Here is a 22,587-nt window from a genome sequence, read left to right as displayed (position 1 = left end):
ATATTTAATGCCATTTTAAGCCTTGTTTTCCAGTTGATTTTGTATATCTTCTTTGTTCCTTTTTGTTTTTCCTTTTGTGTTTTGATGATTTTCTTTTGTTTTACTCTTGTGTTCTTTTTGGTTTTTGTGAGTCTATTGTATGTTTTTGATTTGTGGTTACCCTGTTTTTCAAGTATGTTAACCCATTACTATATCTGCTTGCTTTAAACTGATAGTCATATAGGCTCAAAGACATTCTAAAGAAAAAATCTACGTTTTCTTACTCCCCTCCCCTGCATTATATGATTTTGTTGTCCTCTTCTACATCTTCATGTTTATTCTTTTGCTGTTCTTTGTAGTTATCATTACTTTCTCAAAAAATTTTTTTTAATCTATGTACTGGCTTATTTAAGTAATTTACTTTGCAATTGTGATTTTCTCTTTCCTATAGATTCTTGCTTCTTTGCTATTTAGAGAAGACCTTTCAATATTCCTTTTAGGATAAGTTTAGTATTGCTGTATTCCTTTACTTTTTGCTTGTCTGAGAAATTCTTTATCTCTCCTTCTAGTCTAAATGATAACCTTCCTGGGTAGAGCGTCCTTGGTTGCAGGTTTTTCCCTTTCAGGACTTTGAATACATCTTGCCACTCCCTGTGGCCTGCAACATTTCTGTAGAGAAATCAGGTGATAGCCTTTTGGGGGTTCCCTTGTAACCAACTCTTCACTTTTCTCTTGCTGCTTTTAGAATCTTTTCTTTATCTCTAACTTTTGCTACTTTTATTATAATATGTCTTGCTGTAGGTCTGTTTGGGTTTATCTTGTTTGGGACCCTCTGTGCTTCCTGTATCTAGATATCTGTTTCCTTCTTTAGGTTTAGGAAGTTTTCAGCCATAACTTCTTCGAATACATTTTCAATCCCCTTTTCTCTTTCTTCTGCTTCTGGGATCCCTATTATGCATAGATTGGCTTGCTTTATATAATCCCATTGGTCTCATATATTGCTTTCATTTTTTAAAATTTGTCTTTCTGTTTGCTGTTCTGATTGGATGATTTCCACTACTCTATCTTCCAGATCACTTATTCGTTCTTCTGCATTATTTAGTTTGCTATTTATTGCCTTTAGCTTGTCTTTTGTCTCAGCAAATGTGTTTTCTAATTTAGTTGGCTCCTCTTTATAGTTTCTAGTTCCTTGTTACAGTGATCTACATTTCTATCTATAGCCTTTCTTAATTCCTTCAGTATTTTTATTGCCTCCTTTTTGAACTTGGGATCTGGTAGACTGGAAAGGTCTGTTTCATTGTTTGTTCTTTCAGGGGATTTCTCTTGTTCTTTTAATTGGAAGTGGATCCTCTGCTTCTTCATTTTACTTCTACTTCTCTGAATCTATGAATTTAGGAGAAATAGTTATCTGCTGTGGTCTTGAAGGGCTATTTTTATGTGGGAGCATCCCGGTGTACCCTTCATGAGTCTAATATTGGGTTGGCCAAAAAGTTCATTTGGTTAATGAATACGTTGTTCAATAAAGTTCTTGATGAAAATGAAAAATGTGTCATTTTTACTTACAACCAAATAAAAATAATGATGTAGACTGTAGATTGTAACATATGTAGAACTAAAATATGTGACAATAACAGAAATGTTAGAAAGAAAAACTGGTGGTATACTTTTATAAAGTTCTTGTACTCTATATGAAGTAGAATAACCACATAAAGATTCTGATATGTTGAAGATGGTAGTCTGTAAAACCAGTGCGAGGGCTGTTTTTAGAATGGTTGCCTGCCACATCTTTCCTCAGTGTGTGCTGGCCATTATCCCCTTGATAGGGGGTGTCATTGGTGTTGTGGTAACCAGAGACTGCACTGGATATTGAGTTGGGTCTCCTCTTTGCTCTGTGGTTGTCACAGCACTGTCTGGGGCAGGATCTGCTCCCCACTTGTTGGAGTTGAAGCTCCCAGATCCGTTTCTGAGCTGTTGTGTGAGGTAGACGGGACTGGAGCACTTCCACTGGGAGAGGAGCTACTGAGTATTCCTCCGCAGAGGCTGTCCACTGGGAAATGTGCTCTGTGGTGTTGCCAGTCACCAGCTGTCTGTGCTCACAAAGTACACTGTTGTTGACACTGCCCTGAACCCTGCCTCCTCCATGGGAATACAGGCTGTCAGCCCAGATGTCCCTTAGGCACTGTGCTCGCAAAGCCACCATCACAGATCCATTGGCACAGATCCGCTGAAGTTAGGTATCAGAACCTGCCATTGTTGCGTGCATTCGTGCACCTGGCCCCATCGTGGGAGCTACAGGGTCAGCCTAGACCCCAGCCACATCTCTATGTGCACATGCCTGCAAAGCCGGTAGCTGCTAATGCCAGGCCTGCCCAGCCACAGGAGTACCAGTAATTCACTCGGATATCCTGAGGGCGCTGAGCTTACAGAGGCACCAGCATGTAAATCCTCCAAAGCCACCAGGACACAGCTCAGATTTCAGCCCCACCTCTACATATGGGCAGCCCACAGGTGCTTTGCACACTCCCAGAGCTCCTAGAGACAGAGCCACACCTGCTGTGAGTACACCGAGAATGAGAGTGAGGCTCCGCCCCTTCTTCGTGTGCATTAACAACGGGGCTCCAATAGTGGGCCAGGCTCCATCCTGTGCACACCCTCAATTGAGGCCTGGGCCACACTTCAGCCCCTTGGGACTGTCTCCAGGTAGCCATCCCAAGTCCTCTCCCCAGGTTTGTCCACTGAAGCTCGACTCTCAGCACACAACCCCCATGCACACCAGCAGAAGATGTGCATCTTGGGCTGGGTAGTGCAGTAAGCTGGTCAGGACCATCTGTGCTGGTCTCTCTCTGCTTCTGCCTGGCACAAGCCAGCTGCTACACTTTTCTCTGAGCCTCTGAAGCTCCCTATCTGTCCTGGCTGATCTCCCAGATGTTGAAGGGGGTTCCCGGGGTAAAGGAACCTTTCCTCTTTCACAGCTCCCTCCCAGGGGCTCAGGTGCCATCCCTATTCCTTTTTTTTTCTCTCATCCTACCCAGTTACGTGGTTCTGGATGTATAGATCTTCTGCCACTGTTGTGTAGGTATTCTGTGAGAATTTTTCCACATGTGGATGTATTTTTTTTTTTTTTTAAAGGGAAGGATGAGGGGGAAAAGGAGATTTTTGCCCTATAATTTCCTCTGCCTGCTTTTTTTTTTTTTTTTTTTGGATGTTCGGGGTAGGAGTTTATTAATTAATTAATTTATTTTTCCTGGGTTGGGTCTTCGTTTCTGTGCGAGGGCTTTCTCTAGTTGTGGCAAGCGGGGGCCACTCCTCATCGCGGTGCGCAGGCCTCTCACTATCGCCGTCTCTCTTGTTGCAGAGCAGAGGCTCCAGACGCGCAGGCTCAGTAGTTGTGGCTCACGGGCCTAGTTGCTCCACGGTATGTGGGATCCTCCCAGACCAGGGCTCGAACCCGTGTCCCCTGCATTAGCAGGCATATTCTCAACCACTGCGCCACCAGGGAAGCCCCCCACATGTGGATGTATTTTTGATGTATTTGTGGGAGGAGGTGAACTGCACATTATTCTATTCCACCATCTTGATCTTTCCCCTCTTCTAGTTCTGAGTATTGTTTATGATTCAGTTGTATTTCCCTTTGTGGGTTATCAGCTATATTTCTTTGGTTTCTTATTTTACTGGTTGGTTCAGCTTTTACAGACTACCATCTTCAACATATCAGAGTCTTTATGTGGTTATTCTACTTCATACAGAGTACAAGAACTTTATAAAAGTATACCACCAGTTTTTCTTTCTAACATTTCTGTTATTGTCATATATTTTAGTTCTACATATGTTACAATCTACAGTCTACATCATCATTTTTATTTAAACAGTGAACTAGCATTTAGAGATATTTAATTAATAGGAGAAATATAACTTATCGATATTGTTAGCATTTCTAATGTTCTTCATTCCTTTTTGTAGATCCAGATTTCCATCTGGAATCATTTTCTTTTAGTCTATAAGGCTTCCTTTAACATTTCTTTAAATGTGAATCTACTGATGTTAAACTCTTTCAGCTTTTTACATGTCTGAAATATATTTTTAAAGATTTTTAAAGATATTTCTCTGGATGTAGTATTCTAGGTTGGTAGTTGCTTTCCCTTCAGTAGTTTAAAGATATACTACCTTACATGGTTTCTGTTGAGAAATCTGTTGTCATGGTTATCTTTATCCCTCTGTATGTAATGTGTATTTTTTCCTTTGGCTGTTTTAAAGTTTTTCTTTTTTTAACTGGTTTTGAGCAATTTGATTATGATGTACCATGATGTAATCTCTTGTGCTTGATGTTTCTTGAGCTTCTTAGACCTGTGGATTTGGTTTCCATCAAGTTTAGAAAAATTTTGGCCATTGTTTCTTCAAACATTTTTTTCCTGTTTCCTTCTCTGTACTCTCTTAGGTACTCCATTCATAGTTTTAGGCTGCTTGAAGTTGTGTCACAGCTCATAGATCTGTTCTGTTCACTTGTAGAGACTTTTTTCTCTTTGAGTTTCAATTTGTATAGTTTCTCTTGCTGTGTCTTCAAGTTCACTAATCTTTTCTTTCACAATGTCAAATAACTATTAATCCATCCAGAGTATTTTTCATTTTAGGCATTATAGTTTTCATCTCTACAAGTTTGATATGGGTCTGTTTTATATCTTCTAGGTCTCTACTTAACATGTTCAATCTTTCCTGTAGCTTTTTGAACATATGGGGTGCAGTTATAACTGTTTTAATGTTCTTGTCTGCTAATTCTACCATCTGTATCTGTTTTCAGTTGGTTTTGGTAAGTTGATTTTTTTCTCCTCAATATGGGAAGTATTTTTCTGCTTCTTTGTTTGCTCGGCAATATCTGATTGGATGGCAGACATTTAAAATTTTTGCCTAGTTGAATACTGGATATTTTTGTGTTCCTATATATATATATTTTAAGCTTTGTTCTGAGACACAGTTAAGTTACTTGGAAACAGTTTGATTCTTTCAGGGATGACTTTTAAGATTTTTTAGATGGGACTAGAGCATAATACAGTCTAGAACTAATAATTCTGCACTGTTGATGCAAGTCATTTCTCAGCACTCTGCTTTGCCCCATCAGTCATGAGGTTTTCCACTCTGGGTGGTGGGAATTGACATTACTTTTGCCCCTGGGTAAATCCTGAATACTGTTCCTTCTGATCCTTTCAGGTGGTTCTCTTCCTGGCCTCAAGAATTCCTCACTCACCTGAACTGAGCAGTGCTCTGCTGAATACTTGGTTTTCTGCTAATCTCCATCCAGAGTGTGCTCTCTGTAGCTGTCTCCTGTCTGGTAGTCTATCCTTTGAATTTTAGTCACCTTGTCCCTAGACTCCTAGCTCCATCTTCATAATTTAGGTAGTATGGTGGGTTTTGGCTAGATCCCCTCCCTGTGCCACAACCTAGAAACTGTCAAGGCAGTAAGCTGAGGCAATTGTAAGGGCAACCTTTGTTTATTTAACATTCTCAGGGACCACTGTATTCATTACTCGATGTCCAGTTATGAAAATTGCTGTTCCATATAATATGTCCCTGTTGCTCCATCTTGGCTAGAAAAAGAAGGCAGCCTTCTTTCAATTAGCTTAATGCATTTGAAATTCATTTGTGTGCTTGCACGAATCAGTAGTTTATTCCTTTTAATTGCTGAGTAGAATTCTATCATATTGATATACCAGTTTGCTTATCTATTCACCAGCTGAAAGACATTTGGGTCTTTTACACTTGATAGCAGTTTTCAACTGGAGCCACTGTGCCATCTGTATATCTCTTCTTTTTGCCCAGATATTTTTTATTTGGTTGGCTTTTTTTCCTATTTGTTTAGTTTTGAGTGTTTCTTATATATCCTCAATACAAGTCCTTTACCATATATGTGATTTACAAATACTTTTTTCCCAGTCTGTGGCTTCATGCTCTTCACAGTGCTGCTTGAAGAGGACACATTCTTAATTTTAATGAAGTCAAATTTATCATTTTTTCTTTTATGCCTCATCATGCTTTTGGTGTTGTATGTAAGAAATTTTTGCCTAACCCAAGCTCACGAATATTTTCTTTGGTGATTTCTTCTAAAAGTTTTAGAGTTTGCAGTTCTACATATATGTCTCTGATTAATTTTGAATTAAATTTTGTACATGGTTTAGATATCAGTCAATTTTATTTTTTATATGGATATCCAGTTTTTTCAGCACTAGTTTTTTATTGTGTTAAAATACACATAGCATAAAACGTACCATCTTAATCATTTTTAAGTGTACAGTTAAGTGGTACTAAATACATTCACATTTTTTTGGAGCCATCACCACCATCCATCTCCATAACTCTTTTCATTTTCTAAAACTGAAACTCTATACCTATTAAACAATAGCTCTCCATTCTTCCTTCTGCCTTGGCCCCTGACAACCATTATACTTTCTGTCTTTGTGATTACTCTCTGAGGACTATTTTTTGAAATGACCATCTTTTTTTCCATTGAATTGTCTTTGCATCTTTGTCAAACATCAATTGGACCTATGCGTGTGGATCTATTTCTTCATTCTCTGTTCTGTCTATGAATGTGTATCTGTCCTTTTGTCAGTGCCACACTGTCTTGATTACTGAGGCTTTGTAGTAAGTCTGGAAATAAGGTAATTTGAGTCCTCCAACTTCTTTTTCAAAATTATTTTAATTATTCTGGGCCCTTTGTTGTTACATATGATTTTTAGTAACAGCTTATCAATTACTACCCCCAAAAAAATCCTTCTAGGAATTTGATTGGGAATGTATAGAATCTATAGATCAGATTGAAGAGAATTGAACCTTCTAATCTACGAATACAGCATATTCGCTCCACTTTTTTAGGTCTTCTTTCACTTTTTCATCAGTAGTTTTCATAGTTCTCAGCTTACAGGTCTTGCATATATTTTATTAAATTAAAATCTAAGTGTGTCTTAGTTTTTATGGGCTCTTACTGATTGTTTTTTACTTCAGTTTAAAATTATTCACTGGTAACACATAGAAATGCAGTTTTTTTTTATATTAACCATGTACCTTACACAATCTTGCTAAATTCACTTACCAATTTTAGTTTTTCTTGCCTTACTGTACTGATGATCTAAAGGATACAGGAGCCCACTCTCACCACTATTATTCAACATAGCTTTCGAAGTTTTAGCCACAGCAATCAGAGAAGAAAAAGAAATAAAAGGAATCCAAATCAGAAAAGAAGAATTAAAGCTGTCACTGTTTGCAGATGACATGATACTATACATAGAGAATCCTAAAGATGCTACCAGAAAACTGCTAGAGCTAATCAGTGAATTTGATAGAGCAGCAGGATACAAAATTAATGCACAGAAATCTCTTGCATTCCTATACACTAATGATGAAAAATCTGAAAGTGAAATTAAGGAAGCACTCCCATTTACTATTGCAACACAAAGAATAAAATACCTAGGAATCAACCTACCTCAGGAGACAAAAGACCTGTATGCAGAAAACTATAAGACACTGATGAAAGAAATTAAAGATGATACAAACAGATGGAGAGATGTACCATGTTCTTGGATTAGAAGAATCAACATTGTGAAAATGACTGTACTACCCAAAGCAATCTACAGATTCAATGCAATCCCTATCAAACTACCAATGGCATTTTTCACAGAACTAGAACAAAAAATTTACAATTTGTATGGAAACACAAAAGACCCCAATAGCCAAAGCAACCTTGAGAAAGAAAAACGGAGCTGGAGAAATCAGGCTGCCTGACTTCAGACTCTACTACACAGCTACAGTAACCAAGACAGTATGGTATTGACACAAAAACAGAAATATAGATCAATGGAACAGGACAGAAAACCCAAAGATAAACCCATGCACATATGGTCACTTATCTTTGATAAAGGAGGCAAGAGTATACAATGGAGAAAAGACAGCCTCTTCAATAAGTGGTGCTGGAAAACTGGACAGCTACATGTAAAAGAATGAAATTAGAACACTCCCTACCTAACACCATACACAAAAGTAAACTCAAAATGGATTAAAGACCTAAATGTAAGACCGGACACTATAAAACTCTTAGAGGAAAATGTAGGCAGAACACTCTATGACATAAATTACAGCAAGATCCTTTTTGACCCACCTCCTAGAAAAATGGAAATAAAAATGAAAATAAAGAAATGGGACCTAATGAAACTTCAAAGCTTTTGCACAGCAAAGGAAACCATAAAAAGACAAAAAGACAACCCTCAGAATGGGAGAAAATATTTGCAAACAATGCGACGGACAAGGGATTAACCTCCAAAATATACAAAACAGCTCATGCAGCTCAATATCAAAAACACAAACAACCCAATCCAAACATGGGCAGAAGACCTAAATAGACATTTCTCCAAAGAAGATATACAGATTGCCAACAAACACATGAAAGGATGCTCAACATCACTAATCACTAGAGAAATGCAAATCAAAACTACAATGAGGTATCACCTCACAATGGTCAGAATGGCCCTCATCAAAAAATCTAGAAACAATAAATGCTGGAGAGGGTGTGGAGGAAAGGGAACCCTCTTGTGCTGTTGGTGGGAATGTAAATTGATACAGCCGCTATGGAGAACAGTATGGAAGTTCCTTAAAAAACTAAAAATAGAAGTACCATATGACCCAGCAATCCCACTACTGGGTGTATACCCTGAGAAAACCATAATTCCAAAAGAGTTGTTTACCACAGTGTTCATTGCAGCACTATTTAGAATAGCCAGGATATGGAAGCAACCTAAGTGTCCATCGACAGATGAACAGATAAAGAAGATATGACACATATATACAGTGGAGTGTTACTCAGCCATATAAAGAAACGAAATTGAGTTACTTATAGTGAGGTGGATGGACCTAGAGTCTGTCATACAGAGTGAAGTAGGTCAGAAAGTGAAAAACAAATACCATATACTAACTCATATATATGGAATCTAAAAATAAAAATGGTTCTAATGAACCTAGGGGCAGGACAGGAATAAAGACACATATGTAGAGAATGGACTTGAGGACACGGGGAGGGGGAAGGGTAAGCCGGGACGAAGTGAGAGAGTAACATTGACATATATACACTACCAAATGCAAAATAGCTAGCTAGTGGCAAGCAGCTGCATGGAACAGGGAGATCAGCTCAGTACTTTGTGACCATCTAGAAGGGTGGGATAGGGAGGATGGGAGGGAGGCGCAAGAGGGAGGGGATATATGTATACATATAGCTGATTCACCTTGTTTTACAGCAGAAACTAACACAACATTGTAAAGCAATTATACTCCAAGAAAAATGTTAAAAAAAAAAGATACAGGAGGATATGCATACGTTATATGCAAATACTACTCCATTTCATATAAGGGAGTTGAACATTTGTGTATTTTGATATCTGTGGGAGTCCTGGAACTAACCCCCCATGGTTACTGAGGGATGACTGTACTTTAAATCATATCTGAATTACTTTTAATACCTAATACAATGTAAATGCTGTATAAATAGTTGCTGATTAATGGCAAATTTTGCTTTTTGGAACTTTGCAGAATTTTTTTTCCAAATGTTTTTGATCCATGGTTTGTTGAATTTGTGGATGCAGAACTTGTGGATATAGAGGGCCGACTGTAACACATTTTGTTTATCATTCATCCATTAATGGGCATTTGTGTTTTTTCCAGCTTTTGGCTATTGAATAATTCTGCTATGAACATAGGTATACAAATATCTGTAGATTTAAACCTAATTATCAAAATAGTTGCAGTAAATTTAGATGGTCCAAAACCTACATGTAAAAAGCACAAATTGTCAGAATTATATAGACAATAACTATATCAAACAACTTGACCTAAGTGACATTATAGAACACTCCAGTGAGCAATGGCAGAATAAACATTTTTGTTTCATATGCATGTGCAGCACTTGCCAGGGTGGGCCACAAATTCTTTCCAAAATGTGGAGGAATACTTATCTACTCATTTTATGAAACCACGTTTACCTTGATACCAGCTCTTCACAGAGACAATAAAGAGAAGAATACTACAAGCCAATATCTCACATAAACATCGGATGCAGAAATCACTAACAAAATATTAGCAAACTGAATCCCAGAATATATAAAAGGGTAATATGCCATGACCATGTGGAGTTTATATCAGTAACATAGATTGGTTTAACATTTGAAGATTAACATCTCACCATTTCCCCCACCTCACTGTCCCTCCTAACCAGCATTCTACTCTCTGCTTCCATGAATTTGACTTTTTTTACGTTCCACATGAAAGTGAAACCATGCAGTTTTTTTTCTTTGTGTCTGGCTTATTTCACTTAGCCTAATGTGCTCCAGGTACATCCAGTGTTGTCACAAATGGCAGGATTTTTTTCAAGGCCAAAGAATTTTCCATTGTGTGTGTGTGTGTGTGTGTATGTATGCCACAATTTCTTTACCCATTCATCTGTAAGCGGACACAGTTGTTTCTATATCTTGGCAGTTGTGCATAAGGCTGCGATGAACATGGAAACACAGATATTTCTTTGAAATAGTGATTTCATTTCCTTTGGTTATATACCCGGAAGAGGGATTGCCAGATCATATGGTAGTTCTAGTTTTACTTTTTTGAAGAACATCATACTGTTTTCCATAATGGCCATACCAATTTACATTTGCACCAATAGGACATAAGGGTATCCTTTTCTCTAGATCCTCGCCAGTACATGTAATCTTTTACCTTTTTGGTAATAGCCATCCTAAAAGGTTTGAGGTGATGTCTCATTGTGGATTTGATTTGCATTTATGTTCAACACATTAATAAAATAAAGGAGAAAAACCATAAGTTAATTTCAGTTGGTACAAAAAAATTGACAAAATTCAGCACACATTCATGATTAAAAATTCTCCACAAACTTTGGAATAAGAAGTTCCTCAACCTATTAAAGGACATTAAGAGGAAAAAAAAAAACTTTTATGTAACCTCATATTCAATGGTGAAAGAACTCTTGTCTCCTAAAATTGGAAATAAAACAAAGGTATCTTTTCTCACTTTTTATTTCATATCATTCTGGAAAATCCAAGTCAGTGCAATAGGGCAAGAAAAAGAAATAAAATGAATACAGATTGGTAAGGACAAAGTAAAACTCTGCTCACAGATGACATGATTGTGCATGTAGACAATCTAAAAAAAACTACAAAAATTAATGAATGAATTTAGTAAGTTTTCAAGATATAAAGGCAATATGCTAAAATCAATTATGTATCTACACTCTAATACCAAACAATTGCTAAGTAAAATTTTCAGTTGTATCATTTTAAATGACATTAAAAACATGAAGTCTTTAGGGATAAATTTACAGAAATATGTCTCTAAGACCTATACATTGAAAAATATAGAGTATTGCCAAGAGAAATTAAAGAAGATCTAAATAATTGAAGAGATTTATAACTTCCATGGATCAGAAAAGTCAATATTTAAAAGATATTATTTCACTTCAAATTGATCTGTAGATTTAGTGCATTCCCAATCAAAACTGATATACTGATTCTAAATTTTATATTAAAATGCAAAGGACCTTGAATACTTACAACATTTTTGAAAAGACCAAAATTGGAAGATTTAACTTTAAAAAGCTATATTTATCAAGACAATTTAATGCTGTTATGAGGATAGATATAAAATTAATGAGGGGCTTCCCTGGTGGCGCAGTGGTTGAGAGTCCACCTGCCGATGCAGGGGGCATGGGTTCGTGCCCCAGTCCGGGAGGATACCACATGCCATGGAGCGGCTGGGCCTGTGGGCCATGGCCACTGGGCCTGCGTGTCCGGAGCCTGTGCTCTGCAATGGGAGGGGCCACAGCGGTGAGAGGCCCGTGTACAGCAAAAAAAAAAAAAAAAAAAAAAAACTAATGAGAACCACACTGAGAGTCCAGAATTATTTCTACACTTATATGGTCAATTGATTTTTCAATGGCAAAAGGAAATTCTTTTCAACAGCTAGTACAGGATATCCATATGAAAGAAAATAATCTTTGATCTTTACCTCACTTCATCTCTAAAAACTTCAGTTGAAAATGATCACAGACCTAAATGTAAAAGTTAAAACATTTAGAAGAAAACATTGGACAAAATCTTTTAATCATGGGATAGTCAAAGCATTAGATCGGATACACACATAACAAATACAAAAGAAAAAAATGATGAATTGGACTTCACCAAAATCTTAAAAATTCTATTCTTTAACAAAAACCTTTGAACAAATGAAAAGACAAGACAGATAGGGAGAAAGTTTGCAATACATATCTATCATAGAATTTGTCAGAACATGTGAGAGCTGTCATGACTCAGTAATAAGACAAACATCAGAATTTTTAAAAGTGGGCAAAAGATTTGAAAAGACACTTCACCAAAGAAGATACATAATAGCAGTAGTCATCAAGGAATGTGAATTAAAACCATCATGAAATAACACTACATACCACTAGACTGGTTAGAATTTAAAAGATTGACAATATGAAGTGTTAATGAGGATATAAAGCATATGAAACTTTCATAAATTTCTGGCTGGAGTGTAAAATGGTACAAGTACTTTGGAAAACAGTTTATCAGCTCTTTATAAATTTAACTGTCTACTTATACTCTACCACCTGGAAATTCTGCTAGGTGTTTACCCAGAGACATAAATAAGTCTGCCCAAATACTTGTACCCAAATTTTTCATAGCAGCTTTATTCATAACAGCCCAAAACTGAAAACTGCCCAAGTAGTGAGTGGGTAAACACTGTCATTTTTCCATACACTGGAATACTACACAGCAGTAAAAAGAACAAACTGCTGCTATGCTTGTTGTGTTTGTTTTTTATTACTCCATTTCAATATTACCACAAATTTAGCAGCTTAAAATGGCACACATTTATCATCTCCCAGTTCCTGTGGTCAGGAGTCCAGGCATAGCCTATCTGGGTTCTCTACTTAGGGTCTCACAAGTCTGCAATCAAGGCGTCAGCCAGGGCTGCATTTGTTACTGACCAGGGTTCTTGGACTCCTTAATCACTAGAAATTGGTAAGCGACCAGACAAGAAATTCAAGCAAGGTTTTACTGGGACTAGTGCTGTAGCACAAGGGAGAAAAACAAGTAACAGGTTCCCTTGCTTACTCCTCGAGTGGGGCAGGCAGCTGGTTCCTTATATGGGATGAGGGTAGGGGTGTGTCCAGGGTTCAGGCCAGAGGGGTGGCTAAGGTGGTCTGCCCACGCCCTTCGTGGTGTTGTGTGCAGGGGGCATGTGCAGTACCCTGCTTTTGCTCCAGGCTCTCCAGAAGTGGCAGTTGGGTTTATGGTCTTTTTGTAACTTATTGTTCATAATTTTCCCCAGCTGTGCACGCACGCAGTTATTTTTAGTCCCTTATAGTTTCTTTGTATTTTGTTGCTGGAGGAGACATTTGTCCAGGTGCAAGCACTGCAACAAAGGGTCCCAGGTCCCAACCTGTCTCACATTCTCATCTGGAGGCTTGAGTGTGGAAGGATCCACTTTCCCACGCATGTGGTTGTTGGCAGCATTCAGTTCCTTGCAGTTGTAGGGCTGTGAGCTTCAGGTTTTGCTTGATGTTGGCCAGAGACCACCATAACCTCCTTGAGGTTGCCAGCAGTTTCTTGCCACATAATATTCCCCAACATGGCCTTCTTTTTCCTTACAGCCAGGGAGGGAAAGAGAGACTCCAAAAAGAAGGATGCTATAATCTTATGTAACATCATCATGTAATCACATACATTCCATGACCTTTGCCAAATTTTCATAGTTAGAAGTAAGTCACAGGTCCTGTCCTCACTCAAGGGGAAGAGATCATACAGAGGCATGAACACCAAGTGGTGGGGGTTTTGGAGGTTACCTTCAGAGTCTGTTTTCTATACACAGTAACAGGGATTAAGATTATTTTATATTGAGTAAAAGAAGCTAATGCAAAATAGTACATACTATAAGATTCCATTTATGTGAAATTGTAGATAAGGCAAAACTAATCAACAGTGACAAAGAGTATTGATACAGCACTCACTGGGGGCTGTGAGTGAATTAAGGTGGGTGTTTGCATGTAGTCAGACACTAGGGAACTTTTGGAGATGATGGAAGTGTTCTATACACTGATTGTGGTACTGGTTACAAGGTTGTTTACATTTGTCAGAACTCATAGAATTGCATACTTAAAATGGTTTCACTGTGTTGTATGTAAATTATACTTCAATAAAGTTGATTAAGAAGAAAAGAACAGTAATAGCCAGCCATGAGCATCACAAAATTTGTAACTTAATTGTGCCAAGTAAATCTAATAATATCCTTAAGAAACTGTTTAGAGTCGGTAATCAGAAAATAACTCATTTCATAATATATCATTTGAAGAATTTTCAACAAATTCTTGTGGTGAAATGTGGAAAAATTCTTGTGGTGAAAAAGTGAAAAAATGTGGATTTTTAAAAAAATATTCTTTATGATGTGTCAACACTCAGAACTGGCAAAGATCGTTTTTTGAAAGATGAAGCTTTATTAAAAAGTCGTATTTTCCTTTAGTAGTGGAAACACATATTTCTAATGTATCCTTTGGATGCAACTGTTGATAACCTATCTATAACTTCAGCTCTGAATGGTCACCTACTGAATCTGGTGATAAATTTCTCATTTACCTTAACCCCTGTTGGTACTACTTCTAAAAGTGTATTAGTCATTTTCAGTTCTTATAAAATTTTGAAGAATGTATGCTTCATGAAGTATTCAACTTGCATGTTCACTTTTACGCTCATTATATTATGTTATATTCCAATAAGAGTATTAAAGTTCAGTGAAAATCTCATGCCCACTGATGAGAATGCAAATGAGTATTGATGAAAGAATGCTAGGATCTTAAGGCATAAACTGTCCAGTTATCTTGCTAAATTCTATTCAGACAATGGTTACATTATAATGAAGACTGATACAGAATCCACCATACAAATATAATTAGCAATGGCAAAATCATTATATAATTTGTAATTGAATAGAGGTTCAGTTCCAGATTGTTCTGAGGTTAAAAAAAAAATAAATGTAATGATTTGATATTAGCGCTTATTTCTGTTCCTTCCTCCTCCTAACCTTTGCCAGCCATCAGCAGGACATTTCCTTTGTTCTATGTAGTGACTGGGAAACTAGGGATGATTATATAAATGAGTGATCACACTGAAAATTTCTAGCTTTATTGGATACATAACAGTGAACAGGCATCAACCATCATCTCAAGAAGACATTTCAAGTATCTGGTTATTGTAGAATTATAAATATTGTAAATTATATTGTAGAATTATTTATTTCAGAAATTGCATTTATTTATCTAAACAAAAATCTTCTTCCTTGAGCCACTTAAAACAAAGCTAAAGGAAGCCCTTATATCTTTCCTTAGAGAATAGTGTCTCGTGAGAGTGAATAGTCTAGGTAGTACTTAATACATTATCTAAATTATATTACTTTCTTATATCTATGAATGAATTTTATAAACTTATACAAAACCAGTAGGGTTTAGAAAACACATATCAGAGTTTCTTCAACCTATTCATCCACCGTGGAATTTTAAAAAATTATTTGGATTCTACTGAAGTATTTTTCTTTTCCCAATCTTAAAAAAAACTGAAAATAATGTTTTATAGACTCATCAGTAAGGCAAATTGTTGTTTTTCTCATGGTGATAGTAAGTGTGCATTATATTTTTTAACATGGTCTGATGCCAGTGGCAGTGTTCATAGAGTCTAGAATACATGGCAATCAGGTAAAAAGTGTAATAGGTTTTTTGGGGGGGGGGTTGTTTGTTTGCTTTTTAATTTTTATTGGAGTATAGTTGATTTATAATATTGTGTTAGGTTCAGGTGTACAGCAAAGTGGAAAAAATATAATAGTTAATACTGATTTTTATTTTAGATAATATGGAAGTATTTTGCTTCTTTAAATAAATTTATTTATTTGTTTGTTTGTTTGTTTATTTATTTATGGCTGCCTTGGGTCTTCATTGCTGCGTGCAGGCTTTCTCTAGTTGTGGCGAGTGGGGGCTACTCTTTTTAATTTTTTTAACATCTTTATTGGAGTATAATTGCTTTACAATGTTGTGTTAGTTTCTGCTTTATAACAAAGTGAATCAGTTATACCTATACATATATCCCCATATCCCCTCCCTCCAGCATCTCCCTCCCACCCTCCCTATCCCACCTCTCTAGGTGGTCACAAAGCACTGAGCTTATCTCCCTGTGCTATGCGGCTGCTTCCCACTAGCTATCTATTTTACATTTGGTAGTGTATATATGTCCATGCCACTCTCTCACTTCATCCCAGCTTACCCTTCCCCCTCCCTGTATCCTCAAGTCCATTCTCTAGTAAATCTGTGTCCTTATTCCCGTCTTGCCCCTAGGTTCTTCATGACCATTTTTTTGTTTGTTTTTTAGATTCCATATGTGTTAGCATACGGTATTTGTTTTTCTCTTTCTGACTTACTTCACTCTGTATGACAGACTCTAGATCCATCCACCTCACTACAAATAATTCAATTTCGTTTCTTTTTATGGCTGAGTAATATTCCATTGTATATATGTGCCACATTTTCTTTATCCATTCATCTGTCGATGGACACTTAGGTTGCTTCCATGTCCTGGCTCTTGTAAATAGAGCTGCAATGAACATTGTGGTACATGACTCTTTTGGAATTATGGTTTTCTCAGGGTATATGCCCAGTAGTGGTATTGCTGGGTCATATGGTAGTTCTATTTTTAATTTTTTAAGGAACTTCCGTACTGTTCTCCATAGTGGCTGTATCAATTTACATTCCCACCAACGGTGCAAGAGGGTTTTCTTTTCTCCACACCCTCTCCAGCATTTATTATTTGTAGATTTTTTTTTTTTTTTTTCTTTTTGCGGTATGCGGGCCTCTCACTGTTGTGGCCTCTCCCGTTGCGGAGCACAGGCTCCGGACGCGCAGGCCCAGCGGCCATGGCTCACGGGCCCAGCCGCTCCGCGGCATATGGGATCCTCCCAGACCGGGGCACGAACCCGTATCCCCCGCATCGGCAGGCGGACTCTCAACCACTGCGCCACCAGGGAGGCCCTATTTGTAGATTTTTTGATGGTGGCCATTCTGACCGGTGTGAGATGATATCTCATTGTAGTTTTGATTTGCATTTCTCTAATGATTAATGATGTTGAGCATTCTTTCCTGTGTTTGTTGGCAATCTGTATATCTTTGGAGAAATGTCTGTTTAGGTCTTCTGCCCATTTTTGGATTGGGTTGTTTGTTTTTTTGATATTGAGCTGCATGAGCTGCATGTAAATTTTGGAGATTAATGCTTTGTCAGTTGCTTCATTTGCAAATATTTTCTCCCATTCTGAGGGTTGTCTTTTTGTCTTGTTTATGGTTTCCTTTGCTGTGCAAAAGCTTTGAAGTTTCATTAGGTCCCATTTGTTTATTTTTGTTTTTATTTCCATTTCTCTAGGAGGTGGGTCAAAAAGGATCTTGCTGTGATTTATGTTATAGTGTTCTGCCTATGTTTTCCTCTAAGAGTTTGATAGTGTCTGACTTTACATTTAGGTCTTTAATCCATTTTGAGTTTACTTTTATGTATGGTGTTAGGGAGTGTTCTAATTTCATTCTTTTACATGTACCTGTCCAGTTTTCCCAGCACCACTTATTGAAGAGGCTGGGGCTACTCTTTGTTGCGGTGCATGGGCTTCTCATTGCGGTGGCTTCTCTTGTTGTGGAGCACAGGCTCTTGGCACACGGGCTTCAGTAGTTGTGGCACATGGGCTCTGTAGTTGTGGCTCATGGGCTCTAGAGCGCAGGCTGAGGAGTTGTGGCACCCGAGTTTACTTGCTCCGCGGCATGTGGGATCTTCCCGGACCAGGGCTCAGATCCATGTCCCCTGTATTGGCAGGTGGATTCTTTTTTATAAATTTATTTATTTTTATTTTATTTATCTATTTTTGGCTGCGTTGGGTCTTCGTTGCTGCATGCGGGCTTTTCTCTGGTTGTGGTGAGCAGGGGCTACCCGTCATTGCAGTGCACGGGCTTCTCATTGCGGTGGCTTCATTTGTTGTGGAGCACAGGCTCTAGGTGCATGGGCTTCAGCAGCTGTGGCACGTGGGCTCAGTAGTTGTGGCTCATGGGCTCTAGAGCACAGGCTCAGTAATTGTGGCACACGGGCTTAGCTGCTCCATGGCATGTGGGATCTTCCCAGACCAGGGCTCGAACCCGTGTCCTCTGCATTGGCAGGCGGATTCTTAACCACTGCGCCACCAGGGAAGCTCATGAAAGTGTTTTTGAATCAAGATATATAGTTGTTGCTAAAAGGATTATACTTAATGGTAGCCCTAGCACGGGGGTTGGCAAACATTTTCCTTAAAGGGCCAGATGGTAAATATTTTAGGCTTTGTGGGCCATATTATCTTTGTTACAGCTGCTCAACTCTGCCATTGTAGCCCACATTATAATAGATAATATGTAAATAAATAAGTGTGACTGTGTTCGAATAAAACATTATTTACAGAGGCTGAAATTTGAATTCTATTTAATTTTCATGTGTCATGAAATATTGTTCTTTGTTGGTTATTTTTTTCAGCCATTAAAACAAAAAACAAGCCATGGGCCGAATTTTGCTTGCAGGCTATGTTTGACAACCCCTGCCGTAACAGATGATTTTTCTGAATTAACTTTCTAATCCAAATTAGAACTGAAGATTTATTGTTTAAAACCTTTTAGAGGTATATGGCTCATGGTGAATTATTTTAAAAGAAGTCTTTTTCCTGGGGGAAAAAAATGCCCATAAACATATACAAGTACCCCTTATTTTCACCATAAAGAGGCAGTTGAAAACTTCCACAAACCACTTATTTCCTTGATCGTACAGAGGAATCTTGCTGTTGCTAAGCTGGGTTTTCTAATACAGGTCAAAATCCCATTACAAAAAAAAAAAAATCCCATTACAACGAATATTTTTATAGTGGAAGTATTTTATAGTGGAAGTATTCATTCAACAACTGTATTTAAGTACCTACTCTTTCGAGGCATTTAGGTGGTAGAAAAATAAATCTCCTGTGGATGCATCCTGCTTTTGACAACCTTCCAGCCTAACAAGAAATATAAAGTTTGTGCAAGTTGTGGCTAGAAATAGGGCTGGAAGCTAATAAGAAGAGGATGCAGAAAATAATAACAGAGATAGGAGTTCAGAAATAGAAATAGAGAAGGCAAAACACTGGGTCTGTATTGAAAATACACGTATGGGGTCAGTGCAAGAGAGAACAAAGTAGGGAGAAATAACTCATCCAGGCCCGCAGTTGAATGTTGCTCTTTGTACCCCAACAGTCATTCATTACTGGGCTTGTCATGAGGACAGGTCCCGCTGCTATTACTTGGATGACAGAAGGCAGGCTAGCAGAGCTAGCCTGTCAGAAGAGAAGGTGGCTGGTGAATGGGCAGAGCTCAGATTTTAGAGCCGGTTCAACCAGCATTTGATTCTCAGACTGTTACTTGCTAAATGTGTGAGTTTTGGCAAGTTGCTTAATCTTCAGTTTCCCAATCTGTAAAATGGGGTGAATCTTATTTTTTGACAGTAGTCAGTGTTGTGACCTATTCCTCTTCCTAGTTTAGTGTTCTTTGCTTGTTGCTTATAAACTTTGAGAAACTGCTTAGTAGAGCATGGATGGTTTTTGGATCCAGAGACAGGGTCAGATCTGGATTCAAATTCCACCATTACTACTTAATGTATAAATTTGGGAATGTCATTAAATTTCTCTATAAAATAAGCATACTTCATGATTTTGTAATGAAGATTGAATTAACTAAAGTGATAAAATAGTAGTTTTTACTTTTCAAAGACTATATTCCTTACAGTGTGTTTTCTCACAGTTTCCTATATATCCTCATAGGCCAAGCAGGTTTTGTTGATCTTTGCTTTTTTGAGTCTGTTATAAAAAATACAGGTTTACTGAATAATAGTGATAGTGATAACTTAGACTTGCATGTTTACTCTATGCCAGACTCTGAGCTAAGAATTTATATATACTATTTCATATAACTTTTGCAATGTAGATACTAAAATCTAGATACTAGTATTATAATTTTACAGATGGGAAATCTGATACTTAGAAAATTAAATAACTTGCCTCAGGTAACACAGCTAGTAAGTACTGAAGTTGGGATTTGAACCCCCAAAATCTGCCTCTGCTCTGCTAAGTACTATAACATGTATTCATGTGATTCTGATACACTTCTCTAGAGGCAGTTGCCCCACTCCCTTTCTATAGCTAAAGTATCTAGCACAGTGCCCAGTGTCCAGTAGGCACTTCACAAATACAAGCTCTTTCTACTCTGCCTCTCATCTCCCAAATGTTGGCACTAAGATACCAGCCATATGAGATAGACTGCTTGCTAGAACAGGTTAGAAGAGAAATCTCTGTAAATGAAAACTTTTCTACATCCATTCTTTTACATATCGAGCAATAATTGGTTCACATTTCCAGGATAATATAACTTTAATATCGCCTTGAAGTTTACTGTATTATGATTTGGCCTATATGCCATATATACCCTAAGTTGAATTCAGATGATTATGGGGTATGATTTTAGTTATGAAACTATCCCCTCTACATCCTCCCTACACTTAAGTATTTTTTATGACACAAATCATTACCTAATAATGTTTCTTTTCTGTGCCCCTTCACTAGTATATATGCTACAGGAGAGGAGGGAACTCATGTGCCTAAAACAATATATAACAGGTGCTTAATACATATTTGTTTCATGCATGAATGAATAAAATGTGCAAATTATAGAAAACTTACATTTAAATATTATTTTTCTTTCTAGCTTGGATCAGAAAAACTAGAAAGACTCCACCTACTATGGAGGTAAGAATACACAAGGAAAATATTCAAATATGTGTTTATAATGCTGTGTTTCTCAATTGGGAGTTTGTACTCTCAGGGATACGTGAAGCCTCTAAACTATATGTGATGCCACCTCTCCAAAGCATTAATTTTGCCCCATAGAAAATAATTTCAAACATTTTTATAATAAAATAAATGCACAAATTATGGGATGTAACAAAATCCATATAAAATTTTAAATGAAATGATAAAAATTTAAAACAAAATAAAAACACTTTAGAGAATGTTTGGACTTACAGCAGCTTGCATTAGGTCATTTCCCTGTCCCCTGGGAGTTCTCTGTTCTGATACAGATGCTTTGGTAGAAAAGTTTGAGAAACACTGAATCTCTTGGTCCTCTCTAAATCATGCTCTGCTTATTTTGCCCTTAATTTTATATAAAACATAAAATTTTATAATTTTATATAAATTTAACACCATCTAGTATCTGAAGAAACTTATTACAATTAGCATGTAATATGTAACACTTGGTAACTAATAGTTGAATTGAATTTTTGTTTAAAACTTAAAAACATAGGGAATTCCCTGGCAGTCCAGTGGTTAGGACTCCACGCTTTCACTGCCCAGGTTCAATCCCTGGTTGGGGAACTAAGATCCTGCAAACCACGTGGAGCGGCCAAAAAAAAAAAAAACTTTAGAAACATAGTTTGGGGTGGGATGCAGAATAAAAAGCATAGCAATGCTGTGGTATTTGTGTTTTAAAATCATGATTATTTCATAATTTTTATTTTAAAACAATAGCATGAAATGTTCTAAAGTTAGTTTGTAAGAAATAAATATTTCATAAAAGGGAAGTTTACAAATTCATTAATATACTACCTATTCCGGGCCTCCCTGGTGGCGCAGTGGTTGAGAGTCCGCCTGCCGATGCAGGGGATACGGGTTCGTGCCCCGGTCTGGGAGGATCCCATATGCCGCGGAGCGGCTGGGCCCGTGAGCTATGGCCGCTGGGCCTGCGCATCCGGAGCCTGTGCTCCGCAACGGGAGAGGCCACAACAGTGAGAGGCCCGCATACCGCAAAAAGAAAAAAAATATATATATATATATACTACCTATTCCATTTTTTCTGCTACTGAGGACTCCTCTTTTCCCTCCCCTATTCCCTTACTACTACAACCCTGCTGACGATGTAAATGGGCTCCGATACTCAGGCCACACTTTTTAAGAGGTGGGATACTCCAGGGCAGAATTTATTATGACCTATAAATTGGCATACCTATCTTTACTTGTTCCATTCCTCCTGGACTGACCCCATCAGGGTGTGTCTGCCTGGGGTCTGAGTGAGCACATCTCTAAGCCTATTTCTAGCTTTGTATGTTGCTTCTACCTTGACCTTGTCCTACTCTTCTCAGACCCTTTTTTCTAATATCAGTGAACCTTGGAATAAAAGCGAAAAAAAGTCAATGTGATCCAATATTCAGAAGTATCCCCTGTGGTTTCCAGTGGTAGGATGGATCAAGGAGCCCTTCTGATTCCCCTTCTCTGGGCCATAATAAGAGCTACTGTTCTCAAGAGAAAAAGGTGTTTCTTCTATCCTCCAGACTTTGAAAGCCTTCTTCCATGGAAACATTGATACTTGCAAAGTGATTAGATGGAGGCAACTGCAATAATCAGGCCTAAGGCACTACTCCTATAAATGTTAGGTAATCCCAGTATCTCAGA

At 37.7% G+C, this 22,587-nt stretch overlaps 1 protein-coding gene across 4 annotated transcripts in view; it reads left to right on the top strand.

Moving 5' to 3' along the window:
* The window catches only part of NDUFAF2 (NADH:ubiquinone oxidoreductase complex assembly factor 2), a 192,614-nt gene that overhangs the window by 121,680 nt on the left and 48,347 nt on the right, over positions 1 to 22,587 (top strand). For all 4 annotated transcript variants that reach the window (XM_082622339.1, XM_082622340.1, XM_082622341.1 and 1 more), the window contains exon 3: positions 20,846 to 20,886. In XM_082622339.1, the coding sequence (XP_082478465.1) occupies positions 20,846 to 20,886 (41 nt within the window). The remainder of the gene's footprint in view (positions 1 to 20,845; positions 20,887 to 22,587) is intronic.

This window comes from Mesoplodon mirus (assembly GCF_964341445.2).
Source record: "Mesoplodon mirus genome assembly, chromosome: 5".
NCBI classification, from domain to species: Eukaryota; Metazoa; Chordata; class Mammalia; order Artiodactyla; family Ziphiidae; genus Mesoplodon; species Mesoplodon mirus.
The sequence above is the reverse complement of the archived record's forward strand: the minus strand, read 5'-3'. Positions and strand labels throughout refer to the sequence as shown.